This window comes from Poecile atricapillus, chromosome Z, assembly GCF_030490865.1.
Source record: "Poecile atricapillus isolate bPoeAtr1 chromosome Z, bPoeAtr1.hap1, whole genome shotgun sequence".
Lineage (NCBI taxonomy): Eukaryota > Metazoa > Chordata > Aves > Passeriformes > Paridae > Poecile > Poecile atricapillus.
Window position 1 is genome coordinate 83,687,931 of NC_081289.1, and position 21,171 is coordinate 83,709,101.

At 35.2% G+C, this 21,171-nt stretch overlaps 1 protein-coding gene across 1 annotated transcript in view; it reads right to left on the bottom strand.

Moving 5' to 3' along the window:
* The window catches only part of KIAA0825 (KIAA0825 ortholog), a 251,384-nt gene that overhangs the window by 173,918 nt on the left and 56,295 nt on the right, over positions 1-21,171 (bottom strand). Inside the window, exon 7 of the mRNA XM_058865079.1 lies at positions 6,471-6,641. Coding sequence (XP_058721062.1) covers positions 6,471-6,641 — 171 coding nt within the window. The remainder of the gene's footprint in view (positions 1-6,470; positions 6,642-21,171) is intronic.

The following is a 21,171-nucleotide window of genomic DNA, read 5'->3' on the forward strand; positions in this document are numbered from 1 at the left end:
AGTTGAACACCACAGGAAACAGGAGTGGTAGTTATGTTTGTTCTTTTCTATATCTCTTCCATCTTCCTCTCTTTCTCTTTCTTCTTCTAATTCCCTCTTCTAGGAATTTTTGAGTAAAAATTGAATGGGTTTAGAGTTTCCTAAGTCAAACGAGCTAAGTTAATGCTTTGAAAAGTGTTTTATGTTGATTGGATGCTGTCATAAACCTTTTGCCAAAGTTCTTTGATATCCTGAAGTTGCCAGTAAAGCTTTTTCTGTTGTTTTGACCTCTTAAGAACATCTTGTTGGTGTTTGTTCTGTGTGTCTAACTCAGAATATATGAAAAACTACAAGCCCTCTAGAGTGTCTCATCAAGCAAGGATTTTAGGGCCTTACAACTTTGCCCTAATCAGCAAACTCTCCTGGGAAGGAGAAGCATAGCTTTATTCAAGATACAGCCGCTACTTGGCCCAAATTAGTTTGCTACTGCAGACAGGAAGGCTGGCATGGGTCAGAGGAAGCATAGCTATCTAGACAGCCATTTTTCTAGACAAATTCTCTCACTCCTCTCTTGAAACAGCATATATCAAACTGCATTTGCACAGATAGAAAGAAATGCATGTGATCCTTCTCACATGGTTGCTTACAGAAGAGAATTTGCAGAAAGACAACAGAAAAAAGTGAATGATGTGAAAGAAGATGGGGGCTGAAGGAAAACATGCCAATTTCTCATATTTACTCCTTTTCCAGAGTATATTCTACACCTCCACCATTCTTGATTATCAGGGAAGATTGGATTGACCACAAATCCTTGCTTTATATTTCTTGAAACTGATGTTCTACAAACAACTAGTCTTGATGGACTGCTCATAATTTGTGTACTTCCTTTAGCTTACCAGCCAGGCAGCTTTAATAATTTTGATTGTAAATAATGAGAACAAGATTATATCCAGTACTACACTTAAAATTAAAACTCTTCAGCCAGCTTTCCTTATTTTGTATTAAAATTTGTCTGGCATTATTCTTCTCCTAAAAAAAAAAAATTTGCCTACGTCCCCTTTATCTACAATTTATTTAATTATTTCTCCAAATCAGTATTTTCCTGTTTTTGTAATGATGATTACAAAAATCGGAGAATGACATTGACCTCTTGCATTCTAAACATATTTTTTTTTTGTTTAAGAAGTTCTATTAATTCTTTTTTCTATAGAATTCCACAGCTTTCCTATTTTTATAGCATTTAGGGACATAAGAGCAGTCATTGTGGCATCATCTTGCATGCAGCATAGAATAGCAATGTATCAAGGAAAGTTTTTGTATGACTACTCACTATCTGTGTGTAAGCTAAGTATCAGTGCTATCAAAGTAGCTTACAAACTGGATTCAGCTAGCTCAGTCAGAATTTTAACTGAAACCATACTGGAAATAATGCATCTTGCGGAAGAGGGAAGAACCATTGCTCCAGAAATACAAATAACAATAAAAAAATCCCTGACTAACTGTGGGCCAAAAAAGCCTTCAACTTTTCTATCTTCAATAATGGATCTTTTACTTGTTGTACTATACTGAGCAAACTGTACTAACCCAGATGCAGAAAAGGCGCCTCTGAAATCATTCCCTTCCTAATGTAAATTCATCATCACTTTGGATTGATCCACTGAAACTGTGTATTTGTAAGAGAGGATACTTAAACATCTTATGTTGAGACCAAAGTAAAAACCATGATTTTGTAAAATCTTCAATTGCAATTATTGCAACTTTGCAATTAAAGTCTGTTAGGAGGATGCACCTCCAAAATTGCATTCTACACTCCTTTTATTACACTTTCCAGAAACAGATATAGAGTTAAGGATTTCTTTTTAAGGTGTGAAGAAAAGACCTTTGCAAATCTTCCAAGTCCCATGAGACAGAGCTTGTAAATCTAAGGACTTGACAACTCTTTCCACAGTGTTTTCAAGCATTCAACTGGAAAAACCCTTTCCTGGTATTCATTATCTGATCTGTACAAAGTTCATCTTTCTCACTGAAATGGGGAAAAAAAGTGAGACAGATGAAAGCATATTAGATATTTTTTATTTTTCAGAAGTCTTAACAAGAGGCTTCTGAAAACCCAAGAGGAAAGAAAAAATCTAATTACAGATGGAAACAGAATGCAATCAGGCATAGTTCTAAACCCAAATCTCCTGCTTAACCCTTGGCTGTAGACAAAAATGTTCCTGATTGCTTCAAAGAGAACAACCCCTGTGGTGCTGGAACTACTAGGTATGTCAGAACATCTCATGAATTTCAACTGAATGTAAATAGAGAAGTAGACTATCTCATCACAGTAGGCTTGACAAGACATGCAGATGAAAGGGTTAAATAATCAAGAAAAAACTTGGGATGGTTACTCCTCTAATTTTATGATATCCAATACCTTTAGTGGAATGAAGAGAGGTTATGTACCATTACGAATAAATGAGTAAATGATAGAAAAATACAGATACCTTTTCTCTGAAAGGCAGAGTAGCTGTCTTACCTAGATGTCACACTAATGTTCAAGGGTGGAACAAAACCACATCATCACTTGTTTGTCCAAGAACTTTATATGATTTTCGCCTTGAATTTGATTTAAAGCATAACTTGAAGAACACATTGGTAGTAGATAAAATGTGTATTTATGCTATTAAAAAAAAAAAAGTGCTTAGATAACACAAATACAGTTTTATATCAAGTTCAAATCTTGGCATGCACACATTGCTCACTGAGGAACACTAAGTTACTGCTGGTAAAGTCAAAAAATAAAATCAGGAAGAATTGGAAGGCGAACAGTGAAAAGAAGTTCAAGTGAAAAATGCAATTCAGAGAAATCTTTTCTGCAATCTATGCAAAGTAATTTGTGAAAATGAGGATTAGGAATATATTCCAGAAGATGCCAGATAAAGAACTCTCAAACTGAACTCAGAGACCTATCCGTATCACCTAAAAAACTCTCTACATCCATCTCCCTACAGAGTTCACTCTGGTTCACTGTTTCCTTTGGTGCTATTGTCTGCCATGGGGTTACCATCAGAGAACACTGGTAGGCAGTACTTCCCTCTAACATCTATTTTCAACGGCCTAAATTGGTCTTCATAGGATTCCATTGTGCACGCTGCAAAGAAACTTGTCTTGTTGCCAGCTAGAACTCTGAACTACATGTCTTTCTTTTCTTCACTGTTCTTTTTTTGGTTCACAAGCAACCTCCTACCAAAAGCAGAATCTGCAGAAGAGACTACATCCAAGCAATAATGCAATGAAAAAGTATGAAGAGAAGCCCAGGTGGCCACCTTGCAAATTTCCAATGTGGAAGCCTTCGACCTCTCCGCCCAAGAAGCAGCTATAGTCCTAGTGTAATGAGCTTTACAAACCCTGGGAGCCTCTTTACCCTTAACTACATACGCCTCTCTAATACAATCCCTTAACCATCTAGCTAAGCAACTCTTAGAAGCCATTTGACCCCTCTTAAGACCCCCTAAGAGTACAAACAATCTGTCAGAAGATATGAAATCTTTGATTCTTCTGTGATAAACCCTAAGTGTTCTTCTTACATCCAATTTATGCAGCCGTTGCTCTTTGTCATTGCTGGGTTTAGGGAAAAATGAGGGCCAAGAAACCGTCTGGTTTAGATAAAACTCAGATGCCATCTTTGGGACAAAAAAAAATTTAAAAAGAGGAACCATCCAAAGAACTACTTTGTTTCTGATGGAACTTTATACATGTTCTAAATATCAAAATTGAAATACTACAGAATATAAAACAAAATTGACATTGAAACAGCTGTACACAAAAAAACACTACTTGACAAAAGTACATGAAAAAAACATTATTTTTGTTGCATCTCTGTGTGAGTTACATAGATTAAAAGTCTCCCATGAACACTAGAAGCAACCAAAAAACAAAGGAAACAAGTACAAGGCTTCTGTCTATGCAACGTCTAGGGAAACTTTAGGTGACTTGGACATTCATCTACCTTTTCTGAATCCACCATCTTTTCCTAATTTGCCAGCAGTACTACGTGCAGAGCACTGACACTTCAGATATCCCTCACTGCAGAGACTGAGGGGTATGCTGGCTGTACCCAGCCTAGCTTTAACCTACTGAAAGCATGGGTAACTGTCTAGCACCATCAGCACACACTTCAGCCTGGGCTAATCCTCTCTGCTTAGGCTGGTTCTGCAGCCTGTGCTGCACTATAAACCTGACCTTCGTACTAAATCAATTTAAAGCTGCTTCGGACATATCTACGCTCCTGACTCTGTCAAATTAAACAAGATTTCTAGTAATAAGGCTTCTAAAGAAGCACAGAAGATGGCCATTATATTGCCTGGTCACATACTATAATGTGTTCTGATGAAAATAAAACAAAGATTCTAACCAATCCCTCTTATTAAAAAACTCAGCCATCATCAGTGAAAAAAATAAGATTATCAACCCACTATAGGACATTAACAGAGAAAGTCTTAAATCCCTTTTGGTACTTAACACAACCTGGAACTACTGGGAACACAGCTTTCATTCTCCCACATCAAATCATCTTTCACTTCACTACAACTGAGATTTCCAACAATACAAAATTAAAAAAACACCAGTAAACCTTTCTTCTAGTCAGATGTCTTGTTAAAATTTCTCTGGTATGTCTTCTTTTCACAAACTATCTGAAAGTATATCACTGAGCAAAGTTTTGTGAATAGAGCCACCTGATCAGAACAGCAACTCTGAACACAAAAGTATGTCTGAAGACTTCACTAAAAGCACCAGAAAAATATTTACCCTCACTTGTTTTCCAGGGTAAAATGAATTCTAGGGCTTTTTTCAGAATGTGCCTTCTACCCACAAGACTGCCTCCTACAAGATCTAATAATATTTCACATTCAGATTTGATTAAGTAGAGGTACCAATTAAGTTGCTATATTGCTATAGACATGATTACTCTAAAAGAATATTTCTCTAAGAAGGCAGCTTAATGTTCTTTGGAGAAATAGTTCTGGATGGAATTAATCTTGGAAAAAAGCCATCAGGACAATTTTTATTTCCTAAAATGCAAAATATTTCTTGCTAATGTTGAAATCTTTAAGGTCTCTGAATTGCTGGAGACAACATGCCTTATAATAGTCACATAAATATCAAATAAATTTCCCTATTCAAGACTCTTTGAATTTTTTTTACACTTTATCACATAATACAGTAGTAAAAAGTACATTTACCATTGCCCTTACTGAATGTATACCCTGTCCAACACACACAGAAAAGTCCACAAGTTTATTCTAACACCTCTTTGTAGATTCAAGGCCATAAAACATAAATCATAATTTATAATAGTTTAACATTTCTTGAGAATTAGTAAAACTGAGTGACTAAAGGAGGCAGAAATACATTGAAGTTAGTAGCAAAAATGGAATTTGAATGTACATTTTATTAGCTTTGATGTATATCCTAAAAATATATAGATTAACCTGTATTTCTTTATTTTGGAGTGTCAATATTACAGGTGAAGAATACATCAACAAAATGTGTGCCTTGGAACTCTTACTTAATATTTTTATTTTCATCAATTTACTATTTTGAGACTACATCATTCCCAAAACACCTTTCTCCTCAGCCTGCAGCTTGACTATAGAGATGGTGAACATTTAACATCACCAATCCTTTCCCCCTGAGCAGCCTGGCCTGATTTCTGGTCTGATCTTTTCCTGCAATAGAATCAAAGCTCTTGAAACCACTTCTCTCTCATGACTTGGAGTCTCTACTGGCAGAAGCAGCAGAGTAGAAGAATGAGCATATTCCTGGAAGGTGTTATTCATTTGAATTTCCACGATACCAGGTTCTCCTGAATACAATTAGATAAAAAAAAAGAGTGAGCTTGAAACCTATACCAAATGCAAACCTGAGACTTCATCATTTTACTGATGCAGAGCCTCTTTCTGTAACACAACCGCTGAGGCCAATGGGATAGGCATGCTAGTAAACATAGTACATATGAGAAAGTATGAGAAATACAGGTTAAAACAAGGACTATATCCTTAAGCATGTAGACTAAGATCAACTAAGCTCATATTAAAGTCAGTGCTCTTATCTCTTGAAAAAGACAGCTTTCAAGGACAATTTCAGAAAAAGTCAATTTCAAAGAATTCAGACTCCAAGTATTGTTGTTGTGTCCTATGTGACACACAGGATTTTATAGAGAATCTAGTAGGAGATATCTTGTTACAGTGTTTGATAGTTTTTCATCATGGTGCTCCATCAATACCTACAGTTAGTGCATCACATCTCTACACACAGTAATCAGTTCTTTGCTATAAGTCATTCTGCTCAAATGTAAATCTGCACATTTCAAAAGCTTTTTCATTGGATATGGTAACATATTTATTTGAAAAATATGATGACATAAATTAGGTAATTAATGTTGAAAATAGTATAATATTATTCTTTTGCACAAAGTAAACCAATAAATCAGGACAATCATTCATTACCTTGAACATTCTTATTCCTCTCTGTAAATGAAGGCAGCAACAGAATTTCCGTGGAGAGCTCCTCAATTTTTTCCTCCATTAATAAAAAGAGTTTGATAAGTTGAGAAAGACATTTGAGCTGATACAAGGTTAAGCAGAAGTTCCGTCCTTTCCTGTGGTATTCCTGGGAGGCTATTCAAGTAAAATTATAAAACAGCTTTTATTATAACTGAAAAAAAAAAAAAAAAAGATCCTGCAAAACTGATTATGTAAGACAGTATAATATATCAAGCAATTTAATTTTTCTTATAACATAATGTATCTTTTTCTCATTATAAAATACTGTTACACTATTTTTTCTTAAGTCTTCAGCACTTCTCAATTATCTGTGAGGTTCCAATTGAATTCCAGATTTTGTCATTCATTAAACTAGGATTTTTTTCCACGCAATGGATCTACTCAGAAATGTTCTCACCTGTGTTTTACAGAAAACCCACCGTGTTGCAAAAGCCGAAAGGGAAAAAAACACATCATTACTGTATTTTAATGGTTTGGGACATCACATCACTTGTCACTCTGCAAGTCACCTTGTCTGTTTAACAATCTGCTAGCACAATACAGTTGATGAATATGACATTTGAGTGAAAGAAACATCAATCTAACACTCCGCAACTTTAAATATGTGGGGTTTGAAAACAAGTGAGTCTGTCAGTGAGCAAATATCAGCAAGTATTATAACTATAAGCATTTGGTATTTAAAAGAAGAAACCGAACATTTTATTTTGAAAGGTTAACACATGCACTCATAACATATAATCATGTCACATCAACCAGGGAACTCTGATTTCAGTGCAGTCAGACTATAAACGACTGTGAGACGTTTCCAATCCAGTATTACCAAACCACATGGGTTTAAGTACTTTAATTTTATAATGTCTTTAAATGTAACAAATTTGCACTTCTATGGAAATTGTGGTGAACTGATACGATGTTCCTATGCGGTTCTGTTGCAGATGTAACATCAGCAGAACTGTTCATCTAGAAAGTGTCAGAGGGAGAGCCAGAGTGGTTTGAAAGATAATCTCTGAAAGACGAAAACAAAAAGAAATTGATTGAAATGAACTTTTATGTGTCAAATATTTCTTACCTTTGCAAATTTTAAGTACTTTGTACCTTCCTTCTCCCTCAAAATTTCTAAATATTTTTTTAGGCATTTACAAATCACTTTTAGACAGAGATCTAAGCAGCAGAGTTGAACTCTGAATACTAATTCTGTAATTTACTATTCCAGTTTTGCAGCCTTAGAGACTGGACAGCAGGTTTTGCATACACATCTGAATTTCCTCAAAGTTCCAAAAAGTTTGTATTCATGTTAGTCCCTCGCATTTCTAAGAATGTCAAAAGAGTTATGCATAACTGCCTGTGTTGGAGTCAGTCCTCTCTGAATAATGAGTAAATAACAAATCTATCACTGGATTTCGAATTTTAAGTCTTAAACCCACAAAAAAATCACTCTGCTATTCAGAGGATTTTACTCCTTACCTGAAAACTAGAGAATATAATCTGAGTTTAACTGATATGAAAAGACTGCCTGAGTCTGCAGTGTAAGAAACACAAAACACATCACGAAAATGTACAGAACATTAGTTCTATCTCCTATAATTTGAAAACCTTGATGCTTCTGCCCCATCTATTGAGGAACAAGGGATCAATCCACTTATTTGATTGCCTCAAATGATATTGTCCTTATTAGACTGAAAGAAAGTTGACATAAAAGACAAAGGTATAACACAGTAATGCTATTTTTGGAATACATTATCAAGCCCCAAAAAAGTAAAAACTTTGACTTTTAATGATCATTCAGAACATATTTCTGTTATATTGTTTCTCAGAAATGACAACTCATTTATTTAGTGCTTGATGTTCAAGTAGTGTGCACACACCCAAGTATCCAAAGTGTGACTGAAAGGCCATATATACCTCCAGATCATTAGGTTTAAAATACTGAACGCATTTAATTTTGAAGACCACCGACCAGCAATCTTGAACAAGCACCTCACTGTTCATTTTTTAGCAGAGTAGAATGAAAAAGCACTTCCTTTTTGACATTGCTCTGATTGGACAACCACCGGAAAGAAACCTTTAAGAACTGTGAAACAGCCAAGAGGTAAGCAGCCAATGCAATAACATAAAGAACATCTCAAAACAGGTTATCTTGTAGAAGATTGTCATGAAGAGAACATGTGTGTTGTCATGAAGAGAACAGATGGAAAAGAGCCATGAGGACTGTGATATATGTTCAATCAAACCTCAGTGACATCAACCTGTTCGGAGGAAAATCAGCCATATTCACAGAGTGGAGTATGCTTACTCTGAAAATGTTACTGGATCATGACTTACTGTTAGGTCAGAAAACCAATATAACTCATTTATCCAGGTGACACCGTACAGCAAGAGAAGCACCCCTCCATGATAAAAATGATCTGAAATTGTTGTTAGAATCCTACCCAATGCACAGAGGAACATACAAAGGGTGGCTGAAAGCCCATGAAGGTGATCTCAGCCAGCCACAAATCAATTAAGCAATGGCATTTTAGTCTAACTGCAGGATAGGAAGGTAATGGAGAAAGTTACATGATACAAACCAACTTCCTTCCTGAACCACCCGCAATTTACTACTATCATTCTTCTAAATTTGATTTTTTTTTTTTAATTTGATTTTTTTTCTTCATGTCTGACTTTAATTCATGTAGTCCTTGTACAAGGACATAGCTGCATCAGGATCTTTGGATACAGACAAACATCAACAAGATCTCTATAGAACCTCCTAAAAACAGGTTATGTCAGCTTCCTACTGAAGGAATACCTAGAGAGAATTTCTGAAAAGGGACAGAAAGGCTGGTACTGAGGCAATGGTGAGGTAAACTGCATTCTACAGCCTTTGTCAATGTGCCCATAAGATGATTTTGCAAATACTGCTCAAAAAAATTTGAGATCAGAACCTAAACAAACACAGAGGAGTAAGAAAAGGTTCTGAGCTCCTGAACATAGCCCCAGGCTTCCATCTCTGCAAAACAAGAACCATACCAACATTGCTGTACAAAACCAATACCTATGCTGATGATTCCTAAACTGCTCTGGCAGCCGAATCTGCTAGCAGAAATATCCTAAGTCAGGAAAATGAGCTATCTTTAACTACAACAGAAAATATTTAAGCCAAGCACAGTGTCAGGGACCACTGAAGTCCGGCTGCTAGTTGAGGAACAGGGAGTCAAGGATGGTAATACAGCGAGCAGGACAGGCTCCTTGCCAGCCAGGCCCCCATCCTAAGCAAGGCAGATCCTGAGATGATAGGTTTCAACCACGAATCCAGATCACCAGCCAAGTTCATGGTGATCACACAAACCTGAGGTGGAGTCAGGAAGCTAATTCACCCTTTTAAATCTGGATCTGGTCTGGTGAAGGTAACCACAAGTCACGAACAGTTCAGAGAACACTCAGTGGAATCATGGTGATAAGGCAGGTTCAAGCTCAAGGCAGGAAAATTGAATCAATGGGGTCCACAGCTCTGGGGGAGATGAACATCAGGACATGTGTGACGTAGTTCAAGCAGGGACTTAGAACCCAGGTGCAGCAGAAATCTATCTCCTGGGCAGGCTGCGGTGTAGGTCCCTGAAAAGAGCGGTCAGGGCCTTCAGGCTCATTAGTGCACAGAAAACTATGCAACAGAAAGTTGCATAGCTCTTAAAGAACTTGAGTTTTCAGACAAAAACCTCAGAAAAACTGGCAAACTGTCTTCCTGCCTCACAGAGGACAGTACAACTATTTTGCTAAGAGGAAAAAAGAAAGAGTGCTTGAGGTTTCTGATATCTAGACTGCAGTTCTTTCTTGGGGATAGGAAGGAGAAGACAAAAAAATTACTTGAATTAACTTGAACCAGCACTGCCAGTATCTGTAGCCAGTAAATAAATCTTGATGGTTCATTACACAAAACTGGAATGAAGCAAAGGAATAAGCTCAGAACTTTCCTGCAACAAACATCTCTACACTTAGATAGTCTGTACACTTGAGTTCATACCATATAGAGGCAGAGGGGACCTAAAGAATATTTCATTTAATTTAATTTCATTCATTTCTATTTCATTTCTTCAGGCATGCTGATTTACTAACCCAACTATGAAAAAATGGACCAGAAGTCCGTCAACGCAAACAAGGTTACTCATAGGAAGCTTTTCTTATAGAAAAAGAAGGCCCAAGTAAAACTAATACTGTATGTCTATCAATTTGTGCAAGGTTTCTGCACTGGTGCCAAGGCAGCTGATGCAGTTATACAACATTGGAGAAACCAGGGGTACTATTTTCAGGTTTGGCCTTTCATCTTAGCAGAGTGCATTGAAGCAGAAGAAATTTTCCTAAGATCTGAAGGACATGCTATCCTTGTCGAAGAATAATGCTGTCCAGTTTACCAAAGACCATTTGGCTGGATCTAGCTCGACAGATGGTATAGAATTTCACTTCACCAGTGATGAAGTTGAGAGGTGCCCATATGAATTCTAAGACAGCTAATAAATTAATTAAAGCATTTTTCAAGCAACATAAAGTGAAAGGCATTTTCTAAAGTACTTGATTATTGTACCTGACCTTCTCCTAAGTACTTACATTCAGTAGCAAGGTATCTGCCTTTATTTTAGCACTTTTAAAGATTTTCCCTCATCTCTGAAAAGGAAGACACATGAGGAATAAGACTGAGCTAGATCTAGATGACCTGTATATATTTGCTAACTTGTGATTTTATACCGAGTTTCAAAAGTGATACTTTCCTCAAAGCGGTAGCTATTGAAACCATTAAAAAAATGTGTTCCAATTCCCTTGGTTATAGCCTGGAGGCACTTAAACTCTCAGAAGGTCTAAGAAAACATATATGAATGAGATCCATAAGCTAAATGTAACTTTTATTACTATTTTCTCTTTCTATTATTTTTTTTTTAATGTGCATATTACCTCAAATGTTTTAAAGAATTCTGAATTCACATCTCAAAAACTGAGTGCCTAATTCCAATAATTTCAACTCATCCAGGCATGTGACACAGTAAAGTATGGCACAAATATGTGCATCAGAGGTGAGCTGGCTCTGAATGTTAAAGAATAACTACATTATGACAGTGTTGCTCTCAGATTAATTAGCCTTTACTACTCACTTTACAGAGCCACATGGCTAAACTGCTTCTGAGACTCATGGTGGAATCCTTGGAAAGCAACCTGATGACTGTTTTCTTCAGTGATTACAGTGGGGATTTCTCCCTCAGCAGGAACCAAGCGTCTAAAACCCACTTAAACAATTATATTATAAAATACCTTCCCAATACACAATACATTAAATATCATTCATCTGTCCCCATTTCTAAGGCTTGATTTCCTGTAAGATAGATCTACAATAAGGTTCTACTACAGACACAAGTAGGCAATGTCAGGGATTTCATTCAATAAAGCCATGTAAGGAAGAAAATAAAAAAATGGGAAGTGCAATATTAAATTTAAAATCTAACTACAAGCTGCATACATAATAAATGGAATTACCATTTTGCTAAATCCAAAAAGAAATAGCCTAATAAAGCAAAACAAACTCAGCTGCTGACAATCACTGTGTATAGGGGTATTCCAAGAGGTAAATTTTCAAAGTCATGCACAGGGAGTTACATATATAAATTCCATTAACAATAATGTGTTCCTCAGGTCTCAGTGATATTAACTTTTAAGTGATGCTATAACTATTATAACAATCTTGCATTTATGACAGCATTCATCTGCCCACTATCTCCTAAACAGAGCTTGTATATATGTTATATTATTATTTCATTTGCATTTAGCAAAGATATATTCCATTTTTATGGACATCTGCTCACAGTTTTCTCAAACTGCGTGTTGGTATACAATTTTTAATGCAACTGCTAGGTTTAAATAATTGGTATTGCTGGATATAATTGCTAATTTGCTTATACTGTAAAAAGCAACTTCGTATTTCTGTATAGCAGATGTAATACACGGTATTACACAGAACTAAATTATTACAAACAGTGCCAGCAGTTTTCTATACACAGTACTTATGATAATTATAAAAAATCATCTTCATTACTGCAAGCTAGCATTTTTTTAACAGTTTAATTTGGATATGTTACAAGATACATTCAAGTCACATGGATACAATTACTGCAAATCCAAGAAGCTATAAAATGTTCCTAAACAAATCCCTTTGACCCTGTTAATGTCTGTTTCTTATTAATCTCAGGCTACATTGTTTGTAGCGTGAATTTTTTATGGAATATGAAAAAAAAAAGGAAATCCCTTAACAGTTGTTATTGATTCCACCATTTACTCACTCAAAGATAAGTGCCATTTACAAAGCAGAACAGATGCAGATGCTGACAGAAATGTAAACAATTGTTGCATGGCTTACTGCCAGATTCTAAGCCAATACATTAAATTCCAAGTGAAGCACATTTCCCCTATAGATTGCATTTATTGCCACTTCATTTCCTATGTGCTCTGTCTCTCTATTGCTGCGCCTGGCACTAAGCTATTTTCAGTTCTTTGGTGACCCCTGAGGCCTAGTCCTACCTCACATAGCCATTAGAGAAGGGAATTGCATGTGTCTGACATAGTCTGAAACCAATTATTTGATATTTTCTTCAGAATGATGCCCAACTCTGTTGGGAATGAGCAATCATGAAATAATTTACCTCCTGATTTAATTTTTTTCTGCACAAATTAGTTGTAGCCTGAGTTAGCTATACACAGCTGCTGGTATCTCTGTCTTATCAAGATTCTACTTGAAATGGTGAAAAAGGAAAGGACAGAGTAGAGTTGAATAGAATAGATTGGAGAATCCTGCTTTAAAAAGGCATTGACAAGTTTATCAGATATACTGATCACCTGTGCTCTTTGCTGATTGAAACTGACAGAGCTAGAAAGAACTATTAGTGATGTAAACTGTTATGTGAGTGGTTAAGGTTTTTTAAACACCTGTCTCGCTTTGCAGCTCCCTGCTAGGTGCAGTGACACCCAGGAGTTCTGGGATAATCTGGTAAAGCAGCCTTCACAAAGAAAGTACACACTGGCATTTTTTGTCCCTTTAAAAAAAAAAAAAGTCACAGATCTAAAATTGGTAAACATTTCATTAGACATCTCCATTACTGCATGACCTTCATAAATGCTTATACTATACATTCATACTGTGCATGTGGCAAAAAAATGCAGTGAAGTAAGGGATCTCAACTTATGTATAAACATGATAAGCATGCATAAATTTGCATATATTTATGGAGAGTGTCTGTCACAGCGCTGTCACTGCCAGCTATTAAACAACCTCAGTGAAAACTAAACTAATTTTTTGAAAGGATTCGCTACACATGCAACTGATTAAAATTTAAATTGATTAATTTTAATTTTTTTAAATTTAATTATTTTATTGATTAAAATTTATTTAAATCTGCTCCATAATGTCTTCCCAGTAAAATGAGATCAGTTTTGACCTCATAGTGAAGGTTGACTCCATGTCAGGTTGCTAGATGTTTGCAACCAAATGCTCAAGTCCTTTGTCAACATTGCATGGGTATGACCGCCAATATGAAATATTTAATTGTAAATTGTGTTTACTGACCATCTGATAAACAAAAGGATAGACCAATGCTGGAAACATAGGATGGAGAACAAGAAGATAAAGCACACTCTGACTACAAATTTATGTTGTCATCTTAAACAAATGATCTCACAAATCTGACCCCTTGACAGCGTACATCTCCTTTACTACCCTGAGGAACTAAAGAGACTTCCAGATGCACTCTGAGGATGAAGTGCTTTGTAGTCATGTTCAAGAAAATTACTTTATGCACAGATACCTATGTCAGTTTGCTCTGAAACCAGACTCAACCTCCTCCTTAATTCTCAAAAGCATGCATAGCCTCTAATAAATTACAAGATGTTCGTATCATACACTTCAATTCCTGATAGACAGTGACACAAAACAATTCAAATGTAAATGAATTACTTAGTTCCTGAATTAGAACTAATTAACTGACTGGTCCATTTAAGGAATTTAACATCCAAAATTTTTTTAATAATTACCAAAATATTCAAACAGCAGACATTTTCTAAACATTCCTTCAACTAAAATGACATTAAAACGTGTAGATAGATAATAGCTGCAGTTAAGAGTGGGTTTTCAGGTGCTATTCCACAATTAATAACTTCTTTTTGAAAACTGCAAGAATTATCCTATGACAAAATGATGCTTTTAGTAATATTTCTCAGAGATCTGAAACAATATTTTGGCCTTGCGAATGACATAAACTGATTCCAGACATATTTTTTTATTTTTCTTGCCTACACTGTGGGCTGAGGGAGTTATCACATTCTATGAAGTCTTCACACTCACACACAGAAAACACCAAAGTAGAATGATTTAAGAGCATAAAAACTAAGAAAGCCTGCTGAAAATAACTGCAAATAGCACCTACAGTGAAATTGGAGTCCTTGAAGAACTCGAAAAGTTGATGTTCCTCAGTCATTACTGAAAGAAATTAAGGACTGCCAGGTCTGTCAAACCTCATGAATTCTAACTTTGATAGGACTTGCATGTGTTTCCCTGCAAACCATTTTATAACACTTGGCTGATAAAAGACAGTTCTAATGTGTATATGAAAACAAGTAATCAACATATTTATTTTAATCTGGCTTACATTTCTTTAATGCCTGCAAAAGCAAAAATGTCTGCCAGCTGAATTTCAATGCATTCACAGAGGCTGGGTCTCTCACAGATTGGTTCATTACATCAGAACTACTCTACTCAATTTAGATTGTTAGGAACCTTCAACCAATCAGTAATTTCAACAATGTGTAGATCATTCCTTTCTGTGGGAAGGATTATGTGTGATATTAGATACTACATATTTCCTTAAAAATAGATTTATGTACCTCTGTCACTTCCACTTCTCATAGTCCAAGATATAAGAAAGCCAGTTCTAATTTGTTCAAATAAGATAAAAAGATACAGCTGGAGCCAATACTCTTATTTTTGCTTCCCATGCCTTTGTATTTCAAAATTCTAGTTTAGCAAAGTCACCACAGAGTTCTCATGATTACTTTTCCAAGGAATATAAGCGTCAAAAATAAATATAGGCAGACAGAAAAGAGGGCTGACGCTGATATTTAAAAACTTCAAGAGAAATGTTTCAAAATTAATAATTTTTAAACAAATATTTTGTAGAAAGACTAATATACAAAAGAATGATTAATCATGTGTGAGTAAAGATACAAGTTCCCACTCACTGAGCTGAGATTACACCAGCACTTCTTCATGCGTGAGCTGACAATACGGGGCGTAACAGAAGATGTAATTTCTGTGTTACAGAAATTGCTGGAATTTCCCAGCACATGCACAGAAAATAAGTACACTGTCCCTTGTGCTAAAGTACAAAGATCTGTTTCGTAGCCAGAGGATGATCAGTGTGTGAATCTACTAAGGCAAAGTAAATTCTTCTGGAAAACCTGAGACCAGTAATTGATCTAATTTCAGACAGTCCACAATATTAATGGGCACTATGTGCTAGATTTCTAATTAAGAACTTGGACTGGGTTTTAACTACTTTTATTCTCTTTAGGTCAGATAGACCAGAATATATCCATGGCCTTGCTCTGCTCAGTAAATGTAGTGAAAAGTCCCATAAAATGACTGTGAAAGCTCTGTCTTTCAAAACCTCAGTAGATACATTGAAGATAGAGATCAAATTTGATATTGATTGAAGATAGAGAGGTTTTTAAAAATTGTAAGACTAAGCCTCAGTGAAAAGGACATAAACATTCTAATTTAGCATCCTACAACCATCTTGTGGGCATACCACTCCCTGCTAATTTAACCACCTATATTATTTTCCAAAACAAACTATTGTGACTAAAATAATTTTGATGTTTTACTGCATAATTTTTAGGACAGAAGGTTCACTGTCTTGACAAAAATCAGTTAAGACCATCTTATTAACTTGTGATTAATGATGGTAGATGCATATATTGAAAAGACTCCTGTAACAACTGTCTTTGAATCAATTCTACAGGATCATTATTTTAAAGACATTTTTGAAGTGTTCTTTAATCTGCCACAGTCCTGCACAGTTTTCTTCATGCAAGCCCCTATTCTGAAGTCAGAGAGACCTTCACTGTAATTGTCCCTCAGATTTTGTCACTTTATTATTAAAGAGAAAACTACAGTCTATAAATGTCAAATTGACTTCTGAACATTCACAAAATATCAGACTATAGAGCAAATCAGTTTTCCTCCCACTTGGGAGGAGAGTGCAATGATTAGAGCACAGTGGGTTAAATGTTCTCTTCATTCTGAGGAAGAAAATGCAGGTATGTTGTGACAACACAAAGGAAAGTAATTAGCTGATGTCTGTTAATTGCGAAAGCATTTTGAAAAAAAATACTACCAAGAATGAAACCATGTACTTTTCAAGCTCTGCAGAATTGTGAAAATAGATTTGAATTCAGGTTTAAAAAGATGAAGTGGAAGAACTTCATTAGGACACAACAGTCTTAAAAAATACAAACCAAGATATCATCAATAATTTAATGTTTAAAATAGAAATAATTTGAAAAAAGAAATTAATATGTAAATAACAAGATAATAGAATTCTGTAATAGGCATATTTTCAATATGGCAAAGTAAGGAGATTTCACTGCCCATCTTCATAATCTGGGCTTAATAAGCAATTTCTAGCAACTACTCTAAAAGAAGAAGGTCTTCTCTGGTAGTAGGCACACTACCCACTACCCACTTTGCAACTGAATGTTCACCTGACATTTCAGTAACTTAAATACTGTTATCTTTCACCCTACCATACACTTAAAAAGTAACAAGCTTAATGCTTTTGTAATCTTTATGAAAATGTCATTCTCGCAATAGAAACACATTTGTGGTCTTATGGATATTATGTTCATATGGCCTTTAAGAGTGTACTTCCATTTTATTAAAACTTAACTCCACACGTTCAAACAGGTGGTTTTATTTTCTCCTCATTACTATTCATATTTTCATTTAATATAGTTGTGCTGAAGAAATCAAACACAATACTTGCAAGGATAAGAAATAAGTAATATGTGACAAAGAAGCTATAAAACATATTAATTCCTATATTAAATTTATGGATATTTATTTTGTTTCCCCTGAGTAATGGGATCTTGTTATGCCTGTCAAAGTTTTATAGGTTTTCCAAGGAAGACAGAAAACTGCAAAAATCTGTATCATATCTGTATATCCACTGGTTTTCAATTTCAACTTGGTATTTGTAAATTTCATCAACACTATTTGTTCCATTATTTTAAAGAGGTGAAAAACCTATTGCATATCTTAATGTTGACTGGTTCACAATAAAAAATTATCAATCTCTGGTATATAGAAAGCAAAACAACTAATGATTGTGTCTGCATTTTTACTCAATCGTTGTGTAGTAACATTTTTGCTGTTGTCATGCTATCATCATATATTCTGTGATAGTTATGTATGCGTAAGAAAGAAGTGCTATAGTTTTACTTGATACCTATTACTTCCCTGTCTTTCATGGATGGAAACCACATGGTTTTTTACTTCACCTGTGTAAGGTAGGGAGAAGATTGTTCCATATCTCACGGTATTTGAAGACAGACGGAGAGTGTTGAGGTTGTTCAGCACGGAAAAGGCTCCAGGGAGACATCAGAGCCCTCTCCAGTACCTAAAGGGGGTACAGGAGCAATGGAGACTAGGGGAAGGAGTGATAGGACAAGGCAAAATGGCTTCAGATTGAAAGAGGGTAGCTTTAGATTAGATGTTAGTATGAAATTCTTGATTAGGAGGGTGCTGAGGCACTGGCATAGGCTGCCCAGAGAAGTTGTGGATGTCCCATCCCCTGAAGTGTTCAAGGGCAGGTTGGATGATACTTTGAGCAGCCTGATTTAGAAGGTGTTCCTGCCCATGACACAGGAGTCGGAAGTAGATGATCTTTCAGGTCCCTTCCACCTTACAGTTCTGTGAATATATGTGCAGAGAAGCTCAAGGGGTCAGTAGTGGCAATACAGGTACCATTCTTTTTGTACCTTGTTTTAAATAGGTTCCTAAAGCTGTGTTCCTACGGAAGTTATGTTGCTAGGCACTCTGTAAGGGGACAGAGAGATCAGAAATATAAGACAGAAGGAAATGCCAAGCAGGCAGCAATATAATGGAAGTACATAAAGAAGCTGCTGGTCATGGACAAACAGAAACAAAACCAGCACGTCCACAGGAGGGGACAAGCAGGTTATTGCGGGTTTCCTGCAGTAAGAAGAAACAAAAAGAGGGACACGTAAGGAAGCAAGGAGGATGGAGCTACCTCTTTATTGTTATCTTTATAATGTCTAAAGGTCACTACAGTAATTATATGGGTCTTCAAATACCCTAGAGTTTAAATTTATGGAAAAAGTAATCTTCAAACAACTTCCATAATTAAATTCTAAAACTTTGTAATTCTAAACATTTGGCCCTTAGGAACATATAACACATTTAATGGAAAGCTTGCTTGTACCGGTCCAAGGATTTGTACAATAGAATTTTGAATCCTTGAAGAAGCAGGATGTCATACTGGATATTATCATCTGTAATCCATATGGACTACTTTGTATTGCATGTCTTCCCAGCACTTTAGAAAGATGCAGAAGGACTTTCAGGACTGAACAGTAGCAAGTCAAGTGACTAAAGCACGTTCCTCTTTCATCCTCTTTCATACTTGTAAAAAACCAGAAAGTGGACTATGCAAGGAAACATGCTGGAAAACCAACTGTTTTACAAGCACAAATATTGTAAATTATCTGCAATAAACTGTTATCTGTACAGAAAAATAAAAACAAATTGCAAAGATGTAAATATTAATTGCATTAATCCAAATTTGGAACTCTTTAATTTCCACATTTAAATGGGAGATGAATTACACTCAGGTTATTGAGCCGAAAGTATTCCCAGATGTGAATAGCTGGGGTATTTTTAATCATGTAGTCACTAAACCCACAAGTATTAATACTATTTTAGGTATATTTTTGATAGAAAAGACAAAAACATAGAAGATTGGTTGTAGGTCATAATGGTGGGTATTGAGACTTCAAACCAAGCAAGTGTAAATTATACAGAAGGATAAAAGCAAGTCTGAAACCAAAGCCCTTAATTTCAAAAAGAGGAAATTATAAACTAGGGGGAATAAAACCATATGCACTTAAACACAGTAGAGAAGTCAAATTTAAGTTAAATGTGCAAAACCCAAAACTTGTATCTCAAGTTAGCTCCTCAGGAAATTGCTGGGAATATGTAAGTATAAGTAAGATGAAAATAGATTTTTCTTACAAAGTACTTTAATTTAACATCCCAAAGTTGTCTTCACTTCAACAAGTTACTCCAGAGCTTGTTTCTGTTCTTGCTCCCAACTCCACTGCACAAATGCGGCTTGTATAAATGGTACTAAATCCTTCTATTCAAGATTATCTATATGCAATATTAATTTTAGGTGTTCCACAAACACAATATTCTGTAGAAATGCATAAACATTTAAAGATAATAGATTTAAAATAGAATTTAAATCACAATTTTCATTTAAATATATCTTTATAATAGAATGGATGTTGGTTATAATCTGAAGAAAGAGAAGAGAAACAAAGCCTGCTGGACATTTAACTAAAAGGATATATACTGGAATAAAAGTGTAATACATTAATATCAAAGTACATCTCTGAAGGTATTTTAATTATTTTATAGGTAAAAATGTGCTTAGTCAAATCAGCATCATTTTAGTTTACCTCCATTCTGCAATAATATTTTTCTTAAAAATAATGAACTACTGATATTTAGAAACACAGTATCTATTGCCTCAGATTTTAAAAACAGAGTTCAGTTATGATTTTAAATGTTTAAGAGTCTCTGGAAAGTTTGTGACATTTAAAAATATTAAGCAAATCAATTTTAATATATCAGAAAAAAATAAAATTTAAACTCTGATCTCTGTTTCATTTTAGCCACAGAAAATTTAAAAAACCAGCAGATTAGTCTACACAAGTATTTTTACTCTGTTTATTTACAAAAACTATATAAATAAAGCCAAAGAAAACCTTCCACTAACACATAAACTGTTCATAATTCAATGAGGTTTAAGTTTCCTTGGCAGATGTCTTATCACCTGTAAGAGTAGCTGTTTCTTTATCTAACAGATAACAAATTATTATTATTAATATGGGTTAATCATGCCTGATTAAACTAGCTTAACATTTTTGCAAAACAAAGGAACACAAAAAAGGTGTAAAAGGTAAAACTACAATACACAGACAGATATAGAACAAATAATTTCTGAGAAATACCGCACTGGAAATCAAAGCAAAAAATCATGAGACAACCTAAAAACCAGCTGCGATTCTTTCCATGCTAAGTATGGATACTTTTCATACAGATATTTTTCTTATACTTTTAAATACCACAACACTACATAAACTTTTGAAAGATGCAAATTATTAATATGATAGAAAGTCTGAAACAACAGAATCCCATTAATAACCAAAAAAACCTGAAGTAGTGTGTTGGGAAATATTCCTTGCATATCATTCTAGCAAGCTGGAAACACTGATTTTGTTCTGAAAGTACACAGAGAAATTATAATTCATGCCATATATAAACCTCCTACAA